Below are 26,500 nucleotides of genomic sequence, written 5' to 3'. Positions count from 1 at the left end.
GGAGAAGGTTGCGATTGAGAGAGAAAAAAGAAAAAAAAAAGAGAGGGGGCAGAGATAGAGAGAGAGAGAGGGAGAGAGAGACAGAGAGAGGAGAGAGAGAAAGAAAGAGAGAGACAGAGAGACAGACAGACACAGATAGACAGAGAGAGAGAGAGGGAGAGAGAGAGAGAGAGACACAGAGAGAGAGAGACAGAGAGGGAGAGAGAGAGAGAGAGACAGAGACATAGAGAGAGACAGAGAAAGAGAGAGGAGAGAGAGAGAGAGAAAGAGAGACAGACAGACAGACAGACAGACACACACACACACACACACACACACACACACACACACACACACAGACAGGGACAGAGACAGAGAATAATTCATTCATCTTGTATCATTACCTCTGTAATTATAGAAGAAAAAAAAAAGAATTCTAAAAAAACATTTCTGTCAGAAACATTATTGAATTCGGAAAAGAAAAACAAAACAAAACAAACAAATAAAATAAAATAAAGGTTACGACAAAACGATGTCTGGTTACTAAGAGGGAATCTAAATGTTGCAATGATCTTTCTTCCTGGATTTTGCTCTTTGACCTTTTCTCAGCAGTGTCACTGAACACCGAATGCCAACAGTTTGACTGATCCAAGATCAGCCTTTCTGAGGTTTGTGTGAATGTGTGTCTTCATATTTTACATTTATTTGCTTATTTATCACCATTGTTGTCTTATTGATTTATTTATTTATTTATGTTTTATTATTATCATTTTATTAGTATTACTAATATTATTACTACTACCTTTTTCTATGTTATAATTATTATTTATTTATTTATTTATGCAAGCTTATCTATTATTTATTCCCCCGTTGGTTTTTTTTTTTTTTTTTTTTTTTTTTTTTTTTTTTTTTTTCTCAAGGCCTGACTAAGCGCGTTGGGTTACGCTGCTGGTCAGGCATCTGCTTGGCAGATGTGGTGTAGCGTATATGGTTTTGTCCGAACGCAGTGACGCCTCCTTGAGCTACTGAAACTGAAACTGAAACTGAGGTTTGTAATAGCTAGGTTATTTTGCTTCGGGCTTTTTTTGTTGTTGTTTTTTCCAGATCACATTGCACGAATTACTTTTCAAGAAACAATGATAGTGTCCTTCTCTCTGGACATTCAAAATCCATAGTTCTCATATTAAATGAGTCATTTCAGTACTCTGAGTGCTTCGTGACAAGTTAGTGATCGCATCATTTAAATAGTAAAAATTTTTAGTTTTGAATTGGCTACTTTCTACAGTGATTTACATTCGTGTAGCTTTCAAGCACACAAGGGAAATTAACATCAAACTGAAAACTGCAGCACATCACTTTACACTGAGATGGCCCCAAATAACCAGTTTATTCCAGATTTGGGGTGGTAGTTATAGCCTGGTAAATGAAATCTTGGGCCATCTCTGTCCTGAAGAAAACTTCCCAACATCAATAATATTCACACGCTGTACATAGTCATATTCACGTAGGATATCAGCATCATTTGACAGGCAAGAGAAATAAATGAGCATGGTTGACATCGTTTTCATCTCCGATCAACAATATACCAACTGGAGACTTGGTCATAAACACAGACATTAAAATCCAACGTTTGTGAACTGTTACTGTCTGTTTAAGTAAATATATTGTTGGGAACCAAACACTGCAATGTTGAAAACAGTAAATCCTCACGTCCTGAATCGAATGCTTTTTGAAAAGTCGATTTGAAGAGAGTACGGACATGCGATTTCCACGCCCAAAAACGTTTCAGAATTTTTTCACACACACGTGTGTGTGTGTGTGTGTGTGTGTGTGTGTGTGTGTGTGTGTGTGTGTGTGTGTGTGTGTGTGTGTGTGTGTGAAAGAATTCTGAAACTTTTTCTCTGTGTGTGTGTGTGTGAAAGAATTCCGAGACTTTTACAGTGTGTGTGTGTGTGTGTGTGTGTGTGTGTGTGTGTGTGTGAAAGAATTCTGAAACTTTTTCTCTGTGTGTGTGTGTGTGTGTGTGTGTGTGTGTGTAGACGGAGCAGCTAAGGGTTGTGATGGTCGTGTGGGGATTTTCGCTCGTGCTCGTGTGTTTGAATGCGACAGGGCGCTTTGTGGCGATAAATTCAAAGAAAAAAAATCTGCCCCAAAGCACATCACTTACATAAGATATTTGCTAAAAAAAAAAATAAAAAATAATAATAAAATAAAATAAAGAAAAAAAAGAGAATAAATAAAAACCCAGCGAACGAGCGCCCATTAGTTTGGCATTGAGCCAAAGTTGATTAACGAGGGTGACCTATCATACCTAACCAGCAGCATAACCCAATGCGCTTAGTCATGCATTGACTACATGCATATATACGTCCGTGCACTGATCACAGCGGATTTCATCTACAGAATTTTACCAGAGAACCACCTTTTTTTTTTTGTTGCCATGTGTTCCTGCGTGCAGTTTTATTCTATCGAAGTGGGTTTTTCTACACAATTTTGCCAGGAACAACCCTTTTGTTGCCGTGGGTTATTTCACGTGCGCTAAGTGCATGCTGCTACACGGGACCTCGGTTTATCGTCTCATCCGAACGACGAGCGTACAGACCACCACTCAAGGTCTAGTGGAGGGGGAGAAAATATCGGCGGCTTAGCCGTGATTCGAACCAACGCCGCTCAGACTCTCTCTCTTCCTAAGCGTGACGGGTTACCTCTAGGCCATCACTCTGCTAGTTTCAGTTTCACTTTCTCAAGGAGGCGTCACTGCGTTCGGACAAATCCATACACGCTACACCACATCTGTTGAGCAGATGCCTGACCAGCAGCATAACCCAACGCGCTTAGTCAGGCCTTGAGTGCATGCTTACATATTTGTGTACCTATGAAAGTGGATTTCATTTTACGTAATTTCGCCAGAGGACAACACTCTCGTTGCCATGGGTTCTTTTTCAGTGCGCCAAGTGCGTGCTGCACACGGGACCTCGGTTTATCGTCTCATCCGAAAGACTAGACGCTCAGTTTGATTTTCCAGTCAAACTTAGGAGAAAGGGCGAGAGCGGGATTCGAACCCACACCCTCACGGACTCTCTGTATTGGCAGCTGAGCGTCTTAACCATTCTGCCACCTTCCTCTGCTATCAGCGTCTTAACCATTCTGCCAGCGTCCTCCCAAGGAGGCGTGACTTGGCATGCACTGTCCCTCCTCAGGCCGTGGTCGTCACCCCCCCCCCCCCCCCCCCCCCCCCCCCCCCCCCCCCCCCGCCCCTCCAACCAACATCGCGCGGTCAGTGTCCGGCGTGTGTGGAATGCTATCAGCTCTCTCACACTGTCCCCTCAAATGACCAAGGCTGATTGTCTGTGACGGCTAATTGCCTCAGGGCTGATCAACCGTTCATGTTGACAGGTGTGGTGAGGTGGTGATGGTGTGGTGTGGTAAAGTGGTGTGGTGTGGTGGTGGTGTGGTGTGGTGTGGTGTGGTGGTGGTGTGGTTTGGTTTGGTTTGGTGTGGTGTGGTGTGGTATGGTGGTGTGGTGTGGTGTGGTGTGGTGTGCTATAATAATAATAATGGTATTTATATAGCGCTGAATCTTATGCAGAGACAAATCAAAGCGCTTTCGCACCAGTCATTCACACGCATGCATAACTCTAAAACTGTAGAAACTAAAGGCAAGGAAGGGCAGGCAAGGGAGGCTATTTTGGGAAGAGGTGGGTTTTAAGGCCAGACTTGAAAGAGCTGAGAGTGGAGACTTGACGAAGCGAAAGAGGAAGTTCATTCCAATCGCAAAGTCCAGAGACAGAGAAAGAACTGCGGCCAACAGTCGAGTGCTGTGCAGTGCTGTGCTGGTGTTTTGGTGTTGGTGTGGTGTGGTGTGGTGTGGTGTGATGTGCTGGTGTTTTGGTGTGGTGTGGTGTGGTGTGGTGTGGTTTGGTGTGGTGTGGTGAGGTGTTGTGTGGTGTGGTGTGGTGTGGTGTGGTGTAGTGGTGTCTTGGTGTGGTGTGGTGTGGTGTGCTGATGTTTTGGTGTGGTGTGGTGTTGTGGTGTTGTGTGATGTGGTGTGGTGTGGTGGTGTCTTGGTGTGGTGTGGTGTGGTGTGGTGTGCTGATGTTTTGGTGTGGTGTGGTGTTGTGGTGTTGTGTGATGTGGTGTGGTGTTGTGTGGTGTGGTGTGGTGTGGTGTGGTGTGGTGTGTTTTGGTGTGATGTGGTGGGGTGGGGTGGTGTGGTGTGATGTGGTGGGGTGTGGTGTGTGGTGTGGTGTGGTGTGTTTTGGTGTGGTGTGGTGTGGTGTGATGTGATGGGTTGTGTTGTGGTGTGGTGTGGTGGTGGTGTGGTGTGGTGTGGTGTGATGTGCTGGTGTTTTGGTGTGGTGTGGTGTGGTGTGGTGTGGTGTGATGATGTGGTGTGGTGGTTGTGTGTTGGTGGTGTTTGTTTGGGTTTGAATGTCTGGTCCTCAAGGAGTTTCTTTTTTTGTTGACGATGGAACCACGTGGGATAAAGAGGGTGTTTGGGACAACCAGTGTAGAACCCAGGGATGAAAGTGTGTTTGGGACAACCAGTGTAGAACCCAGGGATGAAAGTGTGTTTTAGACAATCAGTGTAGAACCCAGGGATGAAAGTGTGTTTGGGACAACCAGTGTAGAACCCAGGGATGAAAGTGTGTTTGGGACAACCAGTGTAGAACCCACGGATGAAAGTGTGTTTGGGACAACCAGTGTAGAACCCACGGATGAAAGTGTGTTTTAGACAATCAGTGTAGAACCCAGGGATGAAAGTGTGTTTTAGACAATCAGTGTAGAACCCAGGGATGAAAGTGTGTTTGGGACAACCAGTGTAGAACCCAGGGATGAAAGTGTGTTTTAGACAATCAGTGTAGAACCCAGGGATGAAAGTGTGTTTTGGACAATCAGTGTAGAACCCAGGGATGAAAGTGTGTTTTAGACAATCAGTGTAGAACCCACGGATGAAAGTGTGTTTTAGACAACCAGTGTAGAACCCAGGGATGAAAGTGTGTTTTAGACAATCAGTGTAGAACCCACGGATGAAAGTGTGTTTTAGACAACCAGTGTAGAACCCAGGGATGAAAGTGTGTTTTAGACAATCAGTGTAGAACCCATGGATGAAAGTGTGTTTTGGACAACCAATGTAGAACCCAGGGATGAAAGTGTGTTTTGGACAACCAGTGTAGAACCCAGGGATGAAAGTGTGTTTTAGACAACCAGTGTAGAACCCACGGATGAAAGTGTGTTTTAGACAATCAGTGTAGAACCCAGGGATGAAAGTGTGTTTTAGACAATCAGTGTAGAACCCAGGGATGAAAGTGTGTTTTAGACAACCAGTGTAGAACCCACGGATGAAAGTGTGTTTTAGACAATCAGTGTAGAACCCAGGGATGAAAGTGTGTTTTAGACAACCAGTGTAGAACCCAGGGATGAAAGTGTGTTTTTGACAATCAGTGTAGAACCCAGGGATGAAAGTGTGTTTTGGACAACCAGTGTAGAACCCAGGGATGAAAGTGTGTTTTAGACAATCAGTGTAGAACCCAGGGATGAAAGTGTGTTTTAGACAATCAGTGTAGAACCCAGGGATGAAAGTGTGTTTTGGACAATCAGTGTAGAACCCACGGATGAAAGTGTGTTTGGGACAACCAGTGTAGAACCCAGGGATGAAAGTGTGTTTGGGACAACCAGTATCAAGTTTGACTTGATAAAGAAAGATTGTGTCTTTGGGAACCAATGCCATATTTGACAGGGGGTGTTTTGGAAGGTTAGAATCACGTTTTAAAGTTACAAAAAGTTTTAAAAAATCATATGTATTGCAGAACCTGTGCTCTTTTTCTTGTTTCTGTCTATTGAGTGTCCATTAATTTGCTGGGATTTTGTTGTTGTTTTCTTTTGCTTTTTTTAATTGTATTTTTGCAACAAAATGCAGGGATGTGGAGACATACGACCCTTCTTTACACTAAAGAAAAAACCCAAAGTAACAAGAAGTTGGGTTCAAATTCATGCTTGATAATTCTTTCTAAAATTTGCTGCCCTCGCTCCGTCTCCCTCCCTCATTCTCACTCTATGCCTGTAACAGTGTGTGTGTGTGTGTATGTGTGTGTGTGTGTGTGGGGGGGGGCGTCTTTTTCTTTTTTTCTTCAAGTTTACAGTATTTTCGTTGTTTGTGATAATTGATGAAAGAAAACACACACACAAAAACAAAAAAAACAAAAAAACAAAACAAAAACCAAACCCCCCCCCCCCCCCCCAAAAAAAAAAAAAAAGCAACCAACCAAAGGTCAACAAAAACACAAGAACAAATAATCACTGAAATAAGCACACAAAAAAGCAGAGTGGGGAAATGCACTCTTCAACCACATGTGAATAAGTGTGTGTGTGGGGTGGGGGTGGGATGTATGGGGGGGTGGGCGATGTGGGTGGCTGTTTGGGTGTGGGTGGGTCCAGTTCAAATTTTGTCTCTGGAAGTTTCTAGAGGATCTGATTCTCAAATGGATGGAATCGAAAAATGACACATCATCACAAAAACCATCACACACACTCACACAGACTTGCGCGCGATCGCGAACACACACACACACACACACACACACACACACACACACACACACACACACACACACACACATACACGGTACACCCACCCACACATGCTCAAACACCCACACATACGTATACACACTCATACATGCCACATCCGTTCGCCCTCCCCTCTCCCACCCACCCACCCATACACACACACTTAAGTTTCTTGACAGATAACTTGCAATGCCACGATCGTTATGTTCATGAAATTGTATTTGACAAAGAAAAAAAAATACGCAAGTTGTTATTCACAGCAGACATAGAGTATAACCAGAACTTGTTCCAAGAGTATAACCAGAACCTGTTCTACATTGAGTTTTAAGTCCACAGGTGTCAAATCAACATTCTATCAATGTTAGAAATTTTCATTTGACGAATTTGCGAAACTAAAAATTTTTGAGAAAACCACATCTGGCACATCGCCTTGCTCTCTCTCTCTGTCTCTCTGTCTCTGCCTCTTTCTGTGTCTCTCTGTCTGTCTGTCTCTGTCTCTGTCTGTGTGTGTGTGTGTGTCTCTCTCTGTTTCTCTCTCGTGAGCTCTCTCTGTCTCGCTATCTCTCCGTCTCCCTTTCTCTGTCTATCTGTCTGTCTCTCGCTCTCCCTGTCTCCCTCTCGCGTTCTCTCTCTGTCTCTGCCTCTCTCGTTCTCTCTCTCTCTCTTTGTCTCTCTCTCTTTCTCTTTCTCGTTCTCTCTCGTTCTCTGTCTCTTTCTGTCTCTCTGTCTCTCTCTCTCGTTCTCTCTCTGTCTCTGTCGCTGTCTCTGTGTGTGTGTCTCTCTCTCTGTCTCTGTCTCTGTCTCTCTCTCTCTCTTCCCCTCCTTTCTCTCTCCTCTGGCACACACTAATATTTGTTTAATTAAACAGTCTCTCAATCTTCCTGTCTGGACTCAGTACGGGTTGGTAGTCTGTGTTGTCTCTCCTTCTCTCTGATTTGTCTCTCACTGTCCATCTCAGTCTCCTCTGTCTGTGTCTGTCTGTAAGTCTGTCTGTATGTCTGTCTGCTTGTCTATGTCTCTGTCTCTCTCTCTGCCTCTCTCTCTCTCTTTCTCCCCCCTCTCTCTCTCTCTCTCTTACCGTGCTTATGTCATCAAGTAATGAGGCTATAATAAAACAGTTTGCTATTTAGCTTTCAAATTTCGCAGTGTGATATGCAGTCAATTATCATTAGTTGTGCATTATCCTTTTTTTTTTACATTATCATTTGCAGTTTATCATTTACTTTTGTCATTGGTAAGATTTCGTTGGAATGTTGGTTTCTTGTACCCCCTTCATGAGGGGCCATGGCCTTTACTGAATAAACTATCCGTATCTGTGTCCACCCTCTCTGTGCAGACATGTGTGTGTGTGTGTGTGTGTGTGTGTGTGTGTGTGTGTGTGTGTGTGTGTGTGACCATGCTTATGACGTTATCGAGTATTGTGTAGTGAAGAGCCTGCTCAGGCCTGGGACTGGCTATAGAAAAAGCACACCAGTGCTTATCTATTTTCCTCGGAGAATAAAGAAATGTCTTGTCTTGTCTTGTCCTCTCTCTCTCTCTATCTGTGTGTGTGTGTGTGTGTGTGTGTGTGTGTGTGTGTGTGTGTCTGTGTGTCTGTGTGTGTCTGTGTGTCTCTCTATCTCTGTCTCTGTCTCTCTCTCTGTCTCTCTCTGTGTAACTTTAAAAACTCTCTCTCCCTAACTTTAAAAACATAAATCGTGCACATTTATTGAAAAACATGTGATTATGCGACACATATCAATTATAAACAAAAAAATGTATAGATTGTCAATATATATACGCCTCTCTCCTCCCCTGTCAGTCTCTCTCTATGTCTCTCCACTGTCACTGTCACTATATCTGTCTGTTGTCAGCCTCCCCTACCTTCTTTACTCTTCCCCTTGTCCATTCTTCCTTCCGCTCTCCACCACGCCCCTACCCTATTGTCCTCGTTGTTATTCATCTATCGCGATATTGTATTGTACATAAGTTCTATGTTTATGTTTGCACATGCTTATGCAATTTTGATTTTGGTGTTGTGAATTGACTCTCACTTTTTTTTTCTTCTTTTTATCCAATTATTCTTTATGCCCAGAGGGCTGGATGTAAACAAGTACTTTGTGCTTACTCCTTTACCCTCGTAAAATAAAATTTCGTTCGTTCGTTCGTTCGTTCGTTCTCTCTCTCAGATTGAAACCACAACGTCCTAAGCTCTCGGTGGCCACCACCGCATTACAGTGTATAAACCCCAGAAAAAAAAGGGTATTACAGCTCTTTGCAATTCAGTTGCAATCATCCGAGGAAAAGAAATAAGAAAAAAAACAACCAGCATCGTTCCTTTGCCGCTGTTGTTCAGGACAAGACATTTCACTCCAATACGTCTCTCTCCACATCGCTTCACGAGGCGTTGGTTTGTATACAGTTTGTGTGTGTGTGTGTGACAGTTCTTGTTATCGCTTCACTGGCTGTTGCGATTCCAGAGAGAAGTGACAAGTAGATGGTTCTGTTCCAGTGCTGCTTCACACACACACACACACACACACACACACACACACACACACAGCAGGGGGGGGGGGTGTCTTGTGTTGAAGTGTGTGTTAGGCATTATGAGGGGTAGGGGAGGCATAAGGTGGGATTGGGGGTGGGGGGTGGGGGGCTCGGGGGGTCGGGAGGGGTGTGTGTGGGGGCTGAGGGGGGGGGGGCGTTTTTGCTAAACATAACAGATCTGTTATTGTGTGTGAGAGAGGAATACACATAACTCTCACTGCACTGATAGCTGCATCGGTGAGAGAGAGAGAGAGAGTGAGAGAGAGAGGGGGAGAGACAGAGGGAGAGAGAGAGGGGGGGAGAGAAAGAGAGGGAGAGTGAGAGAGACAGAGGGGAGAAAGAGAGAGAGAGAGACAGAGGGAGAGAGAGAGGGGAGAGAGAGAGAGAAGAGAGAGAGAGAGAGAGAGAGAGAGAGAGAGAGAGAGAGAGAGAGAGAGAGAGAGAGAACAAACTTTTCTTTATTGAGGGAAAAAGTAAGAATCACCATTGACTTGTTTTCATCCTTCTCTCACGAAAAGGGAAACTATAACAAACACACCATACAAAAGCAAACATTACAAAAACAAACATAAAGTAATCTCGAAAAAGATGGACAGCGTAAGTACGATTTCGAAGTGTGTAAAAATCTATTAGAAGAGAGAAAGAGAAACAGAGAGAGAAACAGACACATACAGACAGAGACATAGAAACAACTAGAGACAGAGAGAGAGACAGGCATAGAGATACAGAGACAGATAGAGAGACTGAGACAGAGTGGCAGAGACGTACAGACAAAGACAGGGAGACAAACAGAGACAGAGACAGAGAAAGAGAGACAGAGCATGTCGCTACTTCAGAGCGGACGGGTGTGGGTACAAAATAAGGAAGTGCTTACAACTGTACAAGATCGGTATGAAGCATGTGATGAACAGATCCGGAATTGCTCCAGCATGCTTGAAAGAACAAATGAAAAGAAGAAGAAGGAGGAGGAGGAGGAGGAGAGGGGTGGACAGGTGAAGGAGGAAGGGGAGGAGGATTGCCCTTATCTGATAATCAATAGAAGCATGTATGCAAGCAGAGTTACGCGAGCGCGCAGACACACACACACACACACACACACACACACACACACACACACGCACACGCACGAATTGTATCTCTCTCTCACTGAAACAGACACAGACACACAGACACACAGACACACACACACACACACACACACACACATGCTTGCCTCTGCAAGTATTCTTCAACCGTTTTCTATGCTGTTTAAGTTTCGATCAGTGTGCTGCAGTGTACAGCGGCAGCAATGAACCAGAGAGACAGAAGCGCGAGGCATGTCGTTCACTGGTCAAACACAAAGAGAGAAGCATTAAGAGTCACTATCAGTATTTTCCTGGTTTTACACCCGACTCGTCTGTTTTAAAACATGTTTAGTTCTTCGAAGGGCTGGGGGGTGGGGGGGGGGGGGGGGAACTGAAAAAAAAAATCTTTTTAAGTCTTGACTGCCCTATGACGAAGTACATCCGTCCCTAGTGTCGTCACTGATGACATCATGAAAAGGAAAGGAAATAATTGTGGAAGGATGAAAATTGATCTAGTGTGATGTGTACTCCAGATTTTTTTTTTTTTTTTTTTTTTTTTTTTTTTTGTCTGATTGTCCTGGATATTGATTTATGATTTGAAACACTTCTTTCTACCGTTTTTGTCATGGCGTGGACGGAGAAAAATACATAAAAAACCACGATGGACTAGCACCATTGCAGAATGGACAGGGAAGCCATTTGCAGGGACCCAGGCTTTGAGACACATCCGATGGGCCTGGAGGAATCAGGTGAACATTTCTCCTGTGCGATGCCCCGATGTTTCTTCACGCTTAAGAAGAAGAAGAAGAAGAACAACAACAACAACAGCTCTGACTATTCGTGTACTTTCTTGTGGCTGCCTTCACCTCTACACTCCATCTCGCTCTCTACGATCGGATTCGGATCCACTCTGTTTACGCATACCCAGATTCAAACACTCCACTGTTGCACGCCGTTCTTTCTCTGTCTCTGGACGTTGTATTTGGAATGAACTTCCTCTTTCGCTTCGTCAGGTCTCCGCACTCATCTCTTTCAAGTCTGGCCTTAAAACCCACCTCTTCACAAGATAGCCTCCCTCCCCTACCTCTTCCTTGTCTTCAGTTTCTTCAGTTTTAGAATTATGCATGCGTGTGAATGACTGGTGTGAAAGCGCTTAGATTTGTTTCTGTACAAGATTCAGCGCTATATAAATACCATCATCATCATTATTATTATTAAACGCTCCAACGTTGGAGGTTTCTAGTTTTATCGCTGCTATATGCATGATGGCAGTTTCTGTTTGGAAAGAACTGAACGCCGTCAACCACACCAAGCTCCATGGCTCCAAATAGGACTTGGAGAGGACGATACCAACCCTACTGCACACCAAGCTCCATGGCTCCAGACAGGACTTGGAGAGGACGATACCAACCCTACTGCACACCAAGCTCCATGGCTCCAGACAGGACTTGGAGAGGACGACACCAACCCTACTGCACACCAAGCTCCATGGCTACAGACAGGACTTGGAGAGGACGACACCAACCCTACTGCACACCAAGCTCCATGGCTCCAGACAGGACTTTGAGAGGACGACACCAACCCTACTGCACACCAAGCTCCATGGCTCCAGACAGGACTTGGAGAGGACGACACCAACCCTACTGCACACCAAGCTCCATGGCTCCAGACAGGACTCGGAAGGCCTAAGGGACGACACCATCCCTACTGCACACCAAGCTCCATGGCTCCAGACAGGACTCGGAAGGCCTAAGGGACGACACCATCCCTACTGCACACCAAGCTCCATGGCTCCAGACAGCACTTGGAGAGGACGACACCATCCCTACTGCACACCAAGCTCCATGGCTCCAGACAGGACGTGGAGAGGACGACACCAACCCTACTACACACGAAGCTGCATGGCTCCAGACAGGACTTGGAGAGGACGACACCAACCCTACTGCACACCAAGCTCCATGGCTCCAGACAGGACGTGGAGAGGACGACACCAACCCTACTGCACACCGAGCTCCATGGCTCCAGACAGGACTTGGAGAGGACGACGTCATTCATCAGGCAGGCTGGACTGACACTGTGAAGAAGAAGAAGAAGAAGAAGAAGAAGAAGAAGAAGAAGAAGAAGAAGAAGAAGAAGAAGAAGAAGATGATGATGATGATGATGAAGAAGAAGAAGAAGAAGAAGAAGAAGAAGAAGAAGGAAGAGGAGGAGGAGAAGGAGGAGGAGAAGACAAACAGCCAAACATGAAAACTTAACCCAGGCTGTTTCCCCACATGCCAAATTCACTGCTTTGCTCTTTCTTTTTCTCCTTTGACAGCCATGACAGCTGGGTGGTTAGAACACTGGACGTATGTCCTGTGATACTCTAAGGCAGTTGGTTCGAATCCAGCGAGCAATAGGCGGTGATTGGAGAGTGATGATATGTTCTTGCCTCCTGGAGAGACAAAAACTGAAGGGATTTACCCCCGTTCTCTTACAAACATTTAGGTCATAGTTACCTATAAAACAACGCCCATACTCTGTTAGAAACTTGCCTCATCCAAGAGCATTCCGGCTCTGCAGCAATCTAGCTGAGGCATTGTGAGGTAGGCTGTGCTGTCTTCTGTTTGAGAGAGAGATAACGAGAGAGAGAGAGAGAGAGAGAGAGAGAGAGAGAGAGAGAGAGAGAGGTATTACTTGAGAAAGACAAACAAAATTAGGTCATTGCTTCACTCCGGAAATTGGGGACTTTGTAGCTCTGGGTGGAAAATCCCTTTTATCAGTGACGTGATGAAGACTGTGATTTTCTCTCCATGTCTCTGTCTCTCTCTCATTTTTAAAAATCTTCTTTTTTTTTTCTTTCTTTCTGTCTGTCTGGCAGTATCTGCTTGTTTATCAGTCTCTATCCCTCCCGCTCCATCTCACTTTGTCTGTCTCTGTCTGTCTGTTTGTCTGTCCGTCTCTGTCTCTGTCCGTCTGTCTGTCTGCCTCTCTCGCTATGTTAGAAATGCATTATCTAAAGTCAGGTTTGGTGTGTTGGATATTGCCTGGCATTGCTTAAGATTAGAAAGAGAGAGTTCCATAAAGGTTATATGCCGTGAATGCAGTACATCTGAAGAAAATGAAAATCGTGTTGTGTTTCGTTGTCCTGTTCTACATGACCTCGGGATAACACTTATTGAGCGTTGATATTATTAAAATCCACGTCTTTTCAGAATTTTTAGTTAAGAATGAAAATAAAGTCATTACGGATGTCGCTTTATTTGTCTTCAAAGCATTGAGGTCACTCTGTATTAGTACAATTTAGCCTTTTGGATGTATGCATTCATATGTTTCTTCTTCTTCTGCGTTCGTGGGCTGCAACTCCCACGTTCACTCGTATGTACACGAGTGGGCTTTTACGTGTATGACCGTTTTTACCCCGCCATGTAGGCAGCCATACTCCGTTTTCGGGGGTGTGCATGCTGGGTGTGTTCTTGTTTCCATAATTCACCGAACGCTGACATGGATTACAGGATCTTTAACGTGCGTATTTGATCTTCTGCTTGCATATAAACACGAAGGGGGTTCAGGCACTAGCAGGTCTGCACATATGTTGACCTGGGAGTTCGTAAAAATCTCCACCCTTCACCCACCAGACGCCGTCACCGTGACTCGAACCCGGGACCCTCAGACCGACAGTCCAACGCCTTAACCACTCGGCTATTGCGCCCGTCATATGTTTCGTTTGCGCACATTTTGTTTACATTTGTTGAGAATTTATTGTATAATAATTACTACCCGTTTAACGATTATGTAATACACCCTTTAGAGAAGGGCTATAAATGAAATGACTGTTTTCGCATTCTCTCTCACTCACTCTCAGTGTGTGTCTCTCTCTGTCTCTCTGTGCATGTCTGTCTGTGTGTGTGTCTGTCTGTCTGCCTCGCTGTCTCTCTCTCTCTTCCCTTTGTACTGCTACCTCGTAAATGTTATTGAACATTATTTTGTGTTGACTATTTTGGGTGTGATTTGAAATGTCGATTTAAATGTGTAATGTGATTTTCTCATCATCCCTTTTTTGAATGAACCCCCCCCCCCCCCCACCCCCCCCCCCTCTTCAGTAAGGTACACCGGCCTTCTCATCTGAATAAGACAACCGTTATGGCTATCCCTTCCCTCTCTCTCTCTCTCTCTCTTTGGCTCTCTTTTTTCTCAGTCGATCCCCCCTTTTCGTGGCTAACTCTATCGACTGTAGCCCAGCTCTATAATCTCTTCTCTCACGTCCATCCCTAACATGCATGCACGCGAACCTTTACCCCCACCCCCACCCCCCACCCCCCTCTTTGCCTTACCATCCACTCAGCACTCCCTATCACCACACAGTCATTCAAGCAAATCGAACGTGCTTGTGAGCGCACGAGAACAGGATCAAAGCAAAGGAAAAAATAGTTAGAAAGACCGCTTTGGTGTATGTTGATACCGCGGCTTGATGTCTCAGATTCGCTGTGTGGATTAAAAAAAACAACACACACACACACACACACACACACACACACACACACACACACACACAAAAAGAAAAAAAAGAAAAAAAACACACACAAAAACAACAACAAACAAATAAACAAACAAAACAAAACAAAACAAAACCAAAAAAACAACAACAAAAAACAAAAAAAACCCGTCCCACATGCAACGCCTTATGGGGAGATTCAGTGACGACAGACAATACAATACAAGGCAATGGAAAGTAACGCAATGCAATGAAATACATACAATACAATACAATACTATACAATACAATGCAATGCAATGCAATACAATAATTGACCACTCAGAACACAGCTGATGGCAGTACTAGAACAATGCAATACAACGCAATGCAAAGTTATGCAATGCAATACAATACAATACGATACAATACAATACAATACAATACAATGCAATGCAATGCAATGCAATACAATGCAATGCAATACAAAAAAATGACCACTCAGACCACAGCTGATGGCAGTACTAGTACAATGCAATACAACGCAATGCAAAGTAATGCTATACAATACAATACAGTACAATGCAATACACAATACAATACGATATGATACAATACATACAAATACAATACAATACAACACAAAAAATGACCACTCAGACAACAGCTGACGACAGAGCTGACCCCACAGCCTGACAAAACGAACAACAAACCAACGCCGATGTCCAAACCTCCCTCCATGCCCTTGTAAGTCACGTGAGCATCAGAGCAGAGGGTGGGTGGGGGTAGTGGTGGATGGGTCACCAAAAACAGTGGTGTGTCACCGTGCACCATCAGCCCTCCCTGGGATTTGAACTTCATCTCTGCTTTAACTGGATTGTGAACGAGAAAATAAGATGGATGTTTTCGAAGAGTGTCAGAGGAAAACTAGTCCCCCTCTTTGCGTTTTTTCCACTTCTCTGCTTTAACAGAAAGAGACTGGACTTGTTTGGAAAGTTTGTTTCAGGGAGAAAACGACCCACCCCCTTACCCCCTGAAACAGGTCTTCTTTCTGAGTTAAGCTTAAGTTCTGAGGAGCGTGCGTGGATGTGTTTTTATCAGCAAGAAAAAACAACAACAAAAAACATCATGCTCGTAATGTTCCTCCTCCACCTCTTATTTTGTCTTCGCTTTGATACTTTATTTTATTGTACATCATACTTTGTTTGTCCAGTCCAAACTATCTCTGCCATGAATCTTTGTTTGTTTGTTGTTTTTGTTTTTTTCTCGGTAGCTTATTTGAATACTACTTGAATACTACTCCTAAAAAATAAGATGATAATAAAAATGATGATAATAATGCTCTTCAAAGAAACCAATTTGCAAAACTCACATAACAGAGTAGCAAGTTAACAAAGTTCAAAAATGAATAATAACATTTCTTGTTAACAACATAAGAGTACGCTGTAAATGTGTCTTGTTTCTACTTTTAATCTTGCAGAGGCTTTGTGAACAACGATTTATATCTATTGATTAAAATAAAAATAAAAAGAAATTAAAACAAAGAACAGATTTGGGACGATCTACACTTTCCCCTTTTGCCTCCCTTTTTGAAAACTAATTTTCTGATTGAAGAAGCCGATAACGAATAATTACTACGAAAACTGTTGTGACATATTTTCAACCATTTAACATATGCTTACATGAGCGTATACTCTAGAATATTCTGGTCGTAACAGAACGCATAGTCTTCGTTTCTGACAAACGAGACACGTTCTTCTGTCCTTGGGTATCGATTTAGTTTTTACACAAAGGGTACATACAATCACGCTTCGTCTTTCTGTCTATAACATACTGCAATCTACAGCACTAACTCAGAAAGTAAAGGGGGAAAAAAGGCACCACTGAGCTTCAGTCTCGCCAGTTAACTGCAAGAAACAGAAATTCCTCCCTCCTGGGGTTTTTTTTTCTTTCTCCTTTCTTGCTCCACTGATTTCTTTTTCTTTCTTTCTTTCTTTCTTTCTTTCGCCAACCATCCTTAATGTCTCGAAGGGATGCACAAAAAGCAGATTGAATCTGGAAGCTCTCTTCAAAAAACCAACAACCTCATTACTTCCCCACATGGAGTCTATTGATTTCTGCACTCACAGTGGACTGCAGGTTTTAAACCCCAAACTTGCAAACAAGAAAGTCAAAAAGAAAAAAAAAAAAAAAAAAAGGAAAAAGAAAACCTTGCTTGATCGGAAATCACTTCTTAAGCGCAGGGGAGACAGTTGGCTAATCTTAAGCGTGTGCCTGGATGTCGGTTTAGTCATCAGGGAAGGGTGGTGCGCACATGGTGAGCGTTTCGTTTGGTTTTATCTTGGACAAGCACATGCACGCATGCAAAAAAACGCTCATGGACACACACACATACACGCGCGCGCGCGCACACACACACACACACACACACGTCTGCCTATCAGTCAAGTAGAAGAAATAAGACTCTCGTTTCACTTTTTCTATTCCATGTTCCTTTTACCGTGCTTGATTTATTTTTTTCTTCTTTTTTCTTTTCTCCTGGTAATCCTCAGTTTCTCAGAGAGAGGGAGACAAAAAAATCGATGTTGCCTACATTAATTACGGCTCTCATTTAAATGACAGTCAATATTTCTGTTGCGTTGCTAGCAGTTACAGATTCCTGTAGTCACAGTGGATTACATGGTTTGGGTTTTTTTTTGTGTTTTTGTTGTTGTTGTTGTTGTTTTGTTTTGTTTTCGTGTTTGTTTTTTGTTTTGTTTTGTTTGATTTTTTTTTGGTTATTGTTTTTTGTTTGTTGTTTTTTTCTTTAACCGAGAAACCATCAAGAAAGAAAACAGCTGAAGCCACGGTATATTCTCGTGCATGGGGGGGACTATAATTCTAGCTGGCTTAGCGAGTCAGGAAAGACGTTCGTTCAGGCTGATACTGTGTGCAACACTTGATCTTCACTTCAGGGGGAATAGGGTCTTTCTCTCTGTCTCTCTTTCTCTGTCTCTGTCTTTCTCTGTCTCTAATTGTCTGTCTGTCTGTCTGTCTCTCTCTCTCTGTGCTGTCAGTGTGTGTGCGCGCGCGCGTGTGTGTGTATGTGTGTGCACGGGTGTGTGTGTGTGTGTGGGAGGGGGTTCTTCATTATGTATACCCTTCTGTATGAAAACCTTTTCCTTCCATTTATGTGTGTGCTATTTTTAATAGATGTAGATTAGCAAGGACAGATTGGAAGAATAGGCTATGCCAAAAATCTTAATCCTTGAATAAAAACGTTTTGAGTTCTGAGTTGTTTTCTCTCTCTCTCTCTCTCTCTCTCTCTCTCTCTCTCTCTCTCTCTCTCTCTCTCTCTCTCTCTCTCTCTCTCTCTCTCTCTCTTCTCAACAAACGTAGCATAAAGCAGTTGGCTGTTTATGTCTACAAAGCATTTAAAAGATGATGTGCATATGTCAACATGTTCATGTACACCCTTTCTGAGGGCAAAACAACTTATGAATAAACCATCTCACACACACACACACACACACACACACACACACAAACACACTCACTCACGCACGCACGAACGCTCGCTCGTCAAATCCGTTCTTAAAGATGGAGAATAAAAAGAAGAAAAAAATCGTAATCTGCCCTGCCTCATGTTTCTACATACGATGTTTCCTGTCTGTGTTTTTAGCTCCGAGAGCTGCCTCGCCGTGTATAAAGCGTCCACCATGACATGACACGTCCATCATGACATGACACGTCCACCATGACATGACACACCCAACATGATGTGACACTCCACATAATATGACACGTCCACCATGACACGACACGTCCACCATGACACAACACGTCTACCATAACGTAACACGTCCAGCATGACATGACACTCCAGCATGGCATGACACGTCTACCATGACATGATAAATCCAACTTGACGCGACACGCCAACATGACATGACATGTCCGCCATGACATGACACATGGACCATGACGTGACGCGACACTACAACGTGACATGACACATTCCCCATGATACGACACGTCTACCATGACATGATAAATCCAACTTGACACGACACTCCAACATGACATGACACTGCCAACATGACACGACACTGCCAAGATGACACGACACGACCAACATGACATGGCACGATCAACATGACATCACATGTCGAACATGACGTGACCCGCCCTCCATATCATGAACGATGACATGACACGTCCAACATGATGACATGACACGTTCAACATGATGACATGACACGTCCAACATGATGACGCGACACGTCCAACATGATGGCATGACACGTCCAACACGATGGCACGACACGTCCAACACGATGGCATGACACGTCCAACACGATGACATACGTCCAACATGATGACATGACACGTCCAACACGATGACATGACACGTCCAACACGATGGCATGACAATTCCAACACGATGGCATGACAATTCCAACACGATGACATGACACGTCCAACATGATAACACGATACGTCCAACACGATGACATGACACGTCCAACACGATGACACGACACGTCCAACACGATGGCATGACACGTCCAACACGATGACATACGTCCAACATGATGACATGACACGTCCAACACGATGACATGACACGTCCAACACGATGGCATGACAATTCCAACACGATGACATGGTACGTCCAACATGATGACATGACACGTCCAACACGATGACATGACACGTCCAACACGATGACACGATGCGTCCAACATGATGACATGATACGTCCAACATGATGACATGACACGTCCAACAGGACAGGACACACCACGCCCACGGTGACAGTAACAACCAAAGGCCGCCTCATACCTGGAGCAGAATGGCTCACCTGATCAAGACCCAGGCAAACCCTTAAAAACATTTGAATTTTTACAAAAAGATAATAGTGTAACCAAACGGCCTCTCGGTTTTTTTTAATTTTTTATTATTATTATTATTTTTTTTTTTTTTACAAACGAACAGCAAGACAGAAACAAATATGAAACGGGATATGAGCATCTATTGGACATTTTTCAACCGCCAGTCAGACTGAATGAAACTCACAACAGTCCATAGATTCAGTGGAAAAGATCGGAAGACGAACCTAAAGCACTGATGACGCAGTCATGCCGTTAGAGACAAGGGGGACGTCACACGACGATGTCCAATCTTGCCTCACAATAGACGTGCTAATTTACCTCCCTTTCTTCAAGTCAAGCTGAACAACAGATCTACTTAATGAAGACTTGTTACGTCCCTTGTCCCATGACGACAAGCCTCGCAGCTACCACTCAGAACGTCCAGAAAAAAAAATAAAAGAAAAAAAAAAAAAGAGGAGAGCAGTCAGAAAGCCTGGTTTGATGTGAATGGGATTCCTGTGTCGTTATGTCAGGATCTTCTTCTTCTTCTTCTTCGACTTCTTCTTCTGTGTTCACTCGTATGCACACGAGTGGGCTTTTACGTGTATGACCGTTTTTACCCCGCCATGTAGGCAGCCATACTCCGTTTTCGGGGGCGTTATGTCAGGATCGATTGTACAGTGTCCACAACTGAACGTTGTTGTACACTCTCCCTCTCCCTGACCAACCAACACTGCAGGTTGTGTCTCTTCTGGACCTGTGTGACGCAAGTCTGAGTGGAGTGACAGGAGACGTGGAATGGATCTTTGCGAACCCAGCATGGAAAGAATGAAAGAAAGAACAGAAACAAACAAACAACAAACAAACATCGGTCAGCAAACTGATCAATCTCGGACCCCCTTACATCTTCTTCAGGAATATGAAGCAGTGGTTCCCCCCACGCCCCCCCTCCTCCCCCCACCTCGCCACCCAACCAACCACCACCACCCAAACCCCGCTCTTGTCACCCCTAATCCCCCCCTCCCTCCACCTTCACTCCAACCCCTGTTATTCGGGATGATTTAAGAGGAGGCAATGTTTTAGGGGGAAAAAATCCAATAAACTGTGTACACTTGGTGCGAGGAGAATTATCTATAACACAGAAGTGGTGTGCTAAATTCAGCGGAAAATCTATCTCAGGCAAAGCAGAAAACCACAAACAAAGCAAAACAAAATCAAAAACAAAGCAAAACAGACCAAAAAAGCAAAACAAAACAAAACAGAAAAACAAAAAAAAACACCCCAAAACCCCAACAACAACAACATCAAACAAACCCAAAAACCAAACCAAAACAAAACAGAACAAAAATCAACAACAACAACAACAACAACAACAACAAGAACCACCTCGGAGATGAAAATACAATAAAATACAATGAATAAACGAAACGGAAATAAAAATGGCGCTGGAATTAACTTGAAAACAAAAACAAAACTCAACCCTGACATAGCCTGAAATGCACATCTCTGTTCAAACAGATTGAAGTCGAGTCATGATGTATTTCCTTTATAATAAATAAACACGGCAAACACCCTGGTGAACCACAATATTTTGGTTTGTTATTATTATTATTATTATTATTATTATTATTATTATTATTATCATTAAATCTTTTCTTAACTTATAAAACCGGGTCATGATTTAATTTTTTTTTTTTTTTATCTTATGTTCTCTCTGTCTGATCTTGTTTTGTTTTGTGTGTGTGTGTGTGTGTGTGTGTGTGTGTGTGTGTGTGTGTGTGTGTGTGTGTGTGTGCACGCCCCTCCCCCGCCTCCACCCCCTATTTCATTGGATCCCATTCCTTCATAGTGTCCTGTGTGGAAACCCAGGTTTATTTTTGTGAAAGCCCATGGTTATAAAGTTATACCTTTTACCAATGTTCGTCTGGTTAGGTTCCCTCAATGTCTTTTTCTTTCTTTCTTCTATTATCTAGTGGGTTATTTTTAGTGGGTTTTTTTTATCTTTCTTTTTTGTTACTCTTTCGGGTACAGCTTCGTATTTAATGTCTTAAGAAAAATATACCCATGTCTTAGAAATCCTGTCACGCCCTTACAGCGTATCTCAAACATACCCTTCAGATTTTTCTGAAATTAAATCAAAGTCTCAGATACCCTGTTGAACTTGTCATAAGAGTTTCCAGAGCAGTCTGACATTAATAAAGCAAAAAACAGTGTGATGATAATATGTTGCTGTATTTGAGTACAATCGCTACGTTAGGTGAAGATGCAAAGTGCACACACATTAGATCGATCTTTTGTAGTCGTTTGTATACGACTAATAGCAATGCTCTGAGTGGTATACTATTCTTTGAGGACATCGTCCTGTTTAGTCGGTCTAATCAAGTACGATTATGTGTAATGTTATTCCCTCTCCATGTGTATACTTTTTTTCTTTTTTTTTCTTCTCTTTTTTTTTCTTCTTCTTCTCTCATTTCTTTATCTTATTCACTAACTTGTTTTTCTTACCTTTTTCTGCTTTCTGTTGTGTGAACAACGTATCTTAAAAAGATGTTTATATTCATTGTAAATTCTTTAAATATATTAATCTCCACGGCTGCTCAAAAAAAAAAAAAAAAAAAAAAAAGGGAGGGTGGGGGTTGTGGGGGAGGGGGGGGGGGACAATGTATGTCTGCAATGACTGTCGTTTATATGCAGGTGGAAAATGTGTATTTCAACATAATTGCAATTGTGTAGTGTCCACCAGCCGTCAAACGAAACAAATGTATTTAATCACATTCCTGAGCACGATATAAGCTGTTAGCTTGTTGTTGCTCCGCTGTCTATCTGTACATGTGTGACATATTTACTGAATAAAATTTTGTTTAAATCAAGAACATCGTGAGAACCTCATGACATAGTGACTTCGTGACCCATTGACTGGGGTCCTCAAGAAGTCCTCAAATGAGATCCTGAAACTGAGGGTTGAAGGGATGCATGTTCCAAAACAAACCACGGAATATTATAATAATATACATCATGAAGCTAAGTGCATACAAACGATTTTTTCTGCCCATGTATTTTTCGTTAGAATAACATATTACGTCTGTTTCTTTCCAAATCAAATGCCATGAATTGCGTAAACCTAGACGTGTAATGGGAGTGAATATACTTCACTTGGCGTCAATATTCATAACCTGACAGTTGCAAACTGCAAAGCGTTTCATGTTCATCCTAACTGTATGTCAAATACCATGATTTCTCTGTGTTTCCTATATCATCTGGAAACAAACAAACAACAGGGAAGAAACAAGAGTACACCTCCGCTGGGGTTTTGTGACAAAAAATAGCTGTAAAAACCCATTACTGTATGTCAAAAAGTTGAAAACACCCCTGGCGTTTGCAGAGTTAGCTGACTTTCATGTGAACACCCCATCATTTCAAAATATATCCAAACTCTATTTCTTTAGACGTGGGCGGCGCTGTTTTACAGACTGGAATAATGTATAACGATCAGGTTGTAACAAACAAACAGTCATTGGATTACCCCTCAGCCATGGCTGTCTCTGGAGTATGAGCATTGAGCACGGTAAACTAATTTAGTTCACACCTGAATGAACTGCACACACACACACACAGGGAACAGTTCCGTCGAAGCTTGAAACTCTCCGAGTTTGAGTGGAGGAGTGAGATTGCTGCGTTTAGTTTATCTCCCTCCCTCCCTTCCGCCCCCCCCCCCAACCCCACAACACCCACCCACTTCACCACCTTACCAGCCCCCCTACAACACCCCCCACCACCCTTGCCTCCTCACCCACCTCCCCACATCCCTCCTTTCCCCATATTCCTGCTCTATTCCCATGTGAGGGAAGTAAAATCCGTGAAACGATATGGTCTTCCAGGTCAGCTACTTAACATGTACATAAGAAGCAGGGTGTTTCACACACACACACACACACACACAGATAGATAAACAGTCACAGTTCATGATGACAGGAACAGTAACAGAGACACAGACAAAGGGGTGAGACAGAAGCAATGACAACGACCCCCCACACAAAAAGAACGAAATCCAGAAACCGAAGCAGTGAACGAGAAAAAAGGACGATATGATAAGAAAGACACATATAAAGATAACACGAAGACCCACAGAGTCAAGGCTACATAGAGACAATCACAACACGACAAGACGAAGTCCAGGCGTTTCCGAGATAAGCGGTGAGCAGAAAACATGGACCTACAAGAGCTGCATCACTGGTGGTCACTCGTCCTGTGACCTGGTTCAGTCGTTGTAGCGCAGTACTGCTGTACACATCACCAACATTTTCCAGTTCCGGCCGTCGCGAGATAAGGCTTGAGTTTCACCAAAGCTCTTCTGCTGAAAGCCATCACCAACATTCTCCATTTCTGGCGGTCGCGGGACAGTGCCTGAGTTCTGATCCACGAAAGCTGTTCCTCTTCTGCTGAAAGCCGTCAACATACTCCATTTCTGGTGGTCTTGGAAATAGGGCCTGAGTTCCACAAAAAGCTGCTGTTCTTCTGCTGAAAGCCGTCACCAACATACTCCATTCTTTACGAACGTGGGATAGTGCCTGAGTTTCCGTTCCAACAAATCTGCTCCTCTTCTCTTCAAAGCCACCGCCAACATTCTCCATTTTTTGGTGGTAGTGGGACAGGGCCTGGGCTTCACTGAAGCTACCCCTCCTCTGTTGAAAGCCATCACCACCATCTCCATTTCCGGCGGTCGAGAGATAGGCCTGCGCTTCTCTTTTGCCGAAAGTTATCACCGGCATTTCCCATTTCCGGTGGTCGTGGGACAGGCCTGAGTTCCAAAGCTCCTCGCTGTCCACTAGGACTGGTGGGATCCAGACCGCAATGCTGACTCTGACAATGACAGAACCCAGCCATTGTCTGGTCACTGCGCTGGTGGTGGTGGTCGCCGTCTTCCCCGGGTGTCTGGGGGTCGCTTCACATCCACATGGTTCTCCCAGGTAAAAAAAATTCTTTCTTTCTTTCTTTCTTTATTTTATTTTATTTTATTTTATTTCATTGATTTTTTTTTTACGCTTATAGTTGGCTTCATCAGGTTTTTGCGCCTTATACATATTATTATTATTATTAGTTCTTTTTATGTATTTATCTAAAATTTCTTTTTTTTAATGTATTTATCTAAAATTTATTCACTCTTTTTTTTCTTTTTTTTTCTCTCAAGGCCTGACTAAGTGCGTTGGGTTATGCTGCTGGTCAGGTATCTGCTTGGCAGATGTGGTGTAGCGTATATGGATTTGTCCGAACGCAGTGACGCCTCCTTGAGCTACTGAAACTGAAACTGAAACTCTTCCAGGTATATCGAATGAAATAGTCGCAGTTGCCTGATTTGCATCGTTCTATTAGATGTCAGTGGTGGGATTTTCACTTTACATGATGACAGGCCGCATTACCAAGTCGAAGATCAAAGGATAAGATCGAAAAAGCCAGGTAATGTTTAAGGCATTATCTATTCGTTCGCACACACACACGCACACACACACACACACACACACACACACACACACACACAGAGAAAAGTTTATGGTCAATTCGTTTAAAGTCAATGGTTGTGTTAAATGACCCACCTCTTCCCAAAATAGCCTCCCTTCCCTGCCTATTGTCTTCAGTTTCTTCAGTTTTAGAGTTACGCATGCGTGTGAATGACTGGTGCGAAAGCGCTTTGATTTGTCTCTGCATAAGATTCAGCGCTATATAAATATAATAATAATTGTTATTATTATTTACTCGAGCAAACGGATCGGGCCTCTGTCGATGTTGTTCTTCTTTTCTTCTTCTTCTTCTTCGTTCGTGGGGTGAGACTGCCACACTCACGAGTGATCGTTTACGTGTAGGCACACCGGTTACGTTCTTGTTTCCATAGCCCACCGAACACTAACATAGATTCACCTTCACCTTCACCTATCCCGTAGTCTTTTTTTTTTTTTTTTTTTTCCTGCCCCATCATCTTCGCCGTTTCAGTGGCATTACTCCCAATGCCGCTCATTTAGATTCCCCCATACACGGTCACACCCGGGTCCGTCCGTCGCAGTTCCAGCGTCGGCAGTTCACAGGGAACCATCGATGTTACGTCGCCTGGAGGCCACACACCAGAGGAGACCCTGCACTGCTGCTGAGTCACTTCGGTGGTGTTCAGTTGTGCCTGTTCTGTTTTAACATACTTAGGACACCACCTACTAAGCCCCCTACTAACGACAATAATGGCTTAGTCGCGGAGCCAGACTGAGTGAGCGTCTCTCCCAGAGTGGAGACCGCCACCACGTCCCTCAAACAACAGCGCCCATGAATCTGCCGACACGGACGACATTGACAGGACTCACCCCAAGCACGGAAGCCTAGCCCGTAGTCTTGTGGACCGTTGGGGCGCCACAGGTGATCTGGCAACCAGCATCCTCCAATCCTCTCGGTTTTCTGACCTCCTGATTGTATCGCTCAACCTCAAGCCCGTCCATTCTGGGATGTTGTTCTCCCATCTCTTCCTCTGTCTGCCTCTCCTTCTCCCTCCTTGCACTGTGCCCTGCAGGAATGTCTTGGCAAGCCCTGATGATCTCATGACATGGCCATACCATTTGAGCTTGCGTCTCTTGACCAAGGTCAACAGGTCTTCGTAGGGCCCAATGACTTGCCTGATTCTGTTTCGAACTTCTTCGTTCGTGATATGATCTTTGTAGGAGATGCCCAGGAGTCTTCGAAAACATCTCATCTCAGTGGACTGTATTCTCTTTTCTATTTCAGCTGTTAAGGTCCACGATTCACATGCATACAAGAGTATTGATGTCACCAGGGTACGCATCAGTCTGATCTTTGAGACGAGTGCAATGTTCCGGTCGTTCCAGATGTTCCAGACATAGATTACGGGATCTTTAACGTGCGTATTTGACCTTCTGCAGGCGTATGTACACGAAGGGGGTTCAGGCACTAGCAGGTCTACACATCTGTTGGCAGGGGATATCTAAAGAATCTCCACCCTTTACCCACCAGGTGTTATGACCGGGATTCGAATCCTGGACCCTCAAATTGAAAGTGGAACG

At 43.7% G+C, this 26,500-nt stretch overlaps 2 protein-coding genes across 2 annotated transcripts in view; both read left to right on the top strand.

Annotated features, from left to right (window-relative positions):
- LOC143286993 (uncharacterized) overlaps window positions 1-26,500 on the top strand; it is a 227,919-nt gene that overhangs the window by 11,047 nt on the left and 190,372 nt on the right. The gene's annotated exons all lie outside the window — the stretch shown is intronic.
- Window positions 23,312-26,500, top strand: part of LOC143286355 (complement C1q tumor necrosis factor-related protein 6-like) — a 14,445-nt gene continuing 11,256 nt past the window's right edge. Inside the window, exons 1-2 of the mRNA XM_076593896.1 lie at window positions 23,312-23,323; window positions 24,275-24,412. Coding sequence (XP_076450011.1) covers window positions 23,312-23,323; window positions 24,275-24,412 — 150 coding nt within the window. The remainder of the gene's footprint in view (window positions 23,324-24,274; window positions 24,413-26,500) is intronic.

Source organism: Babylonia areolata, chromosome 10, assembly GCF_041734735.1.
Source record: "Babylonia areolata isolate BAREFJ2019XMU chromosome 10, ASM4173473v1, whole genome shotgun sequence".
NCBI lineage: Eukaryota > Metazoa > Mollusca > Gastropoda > Neogastropoda > Buccinidae > Babylonia > Babylonia areolata.
This window is presented reverse-complemented; position numbering and strand designations above follow the sequence as displayed.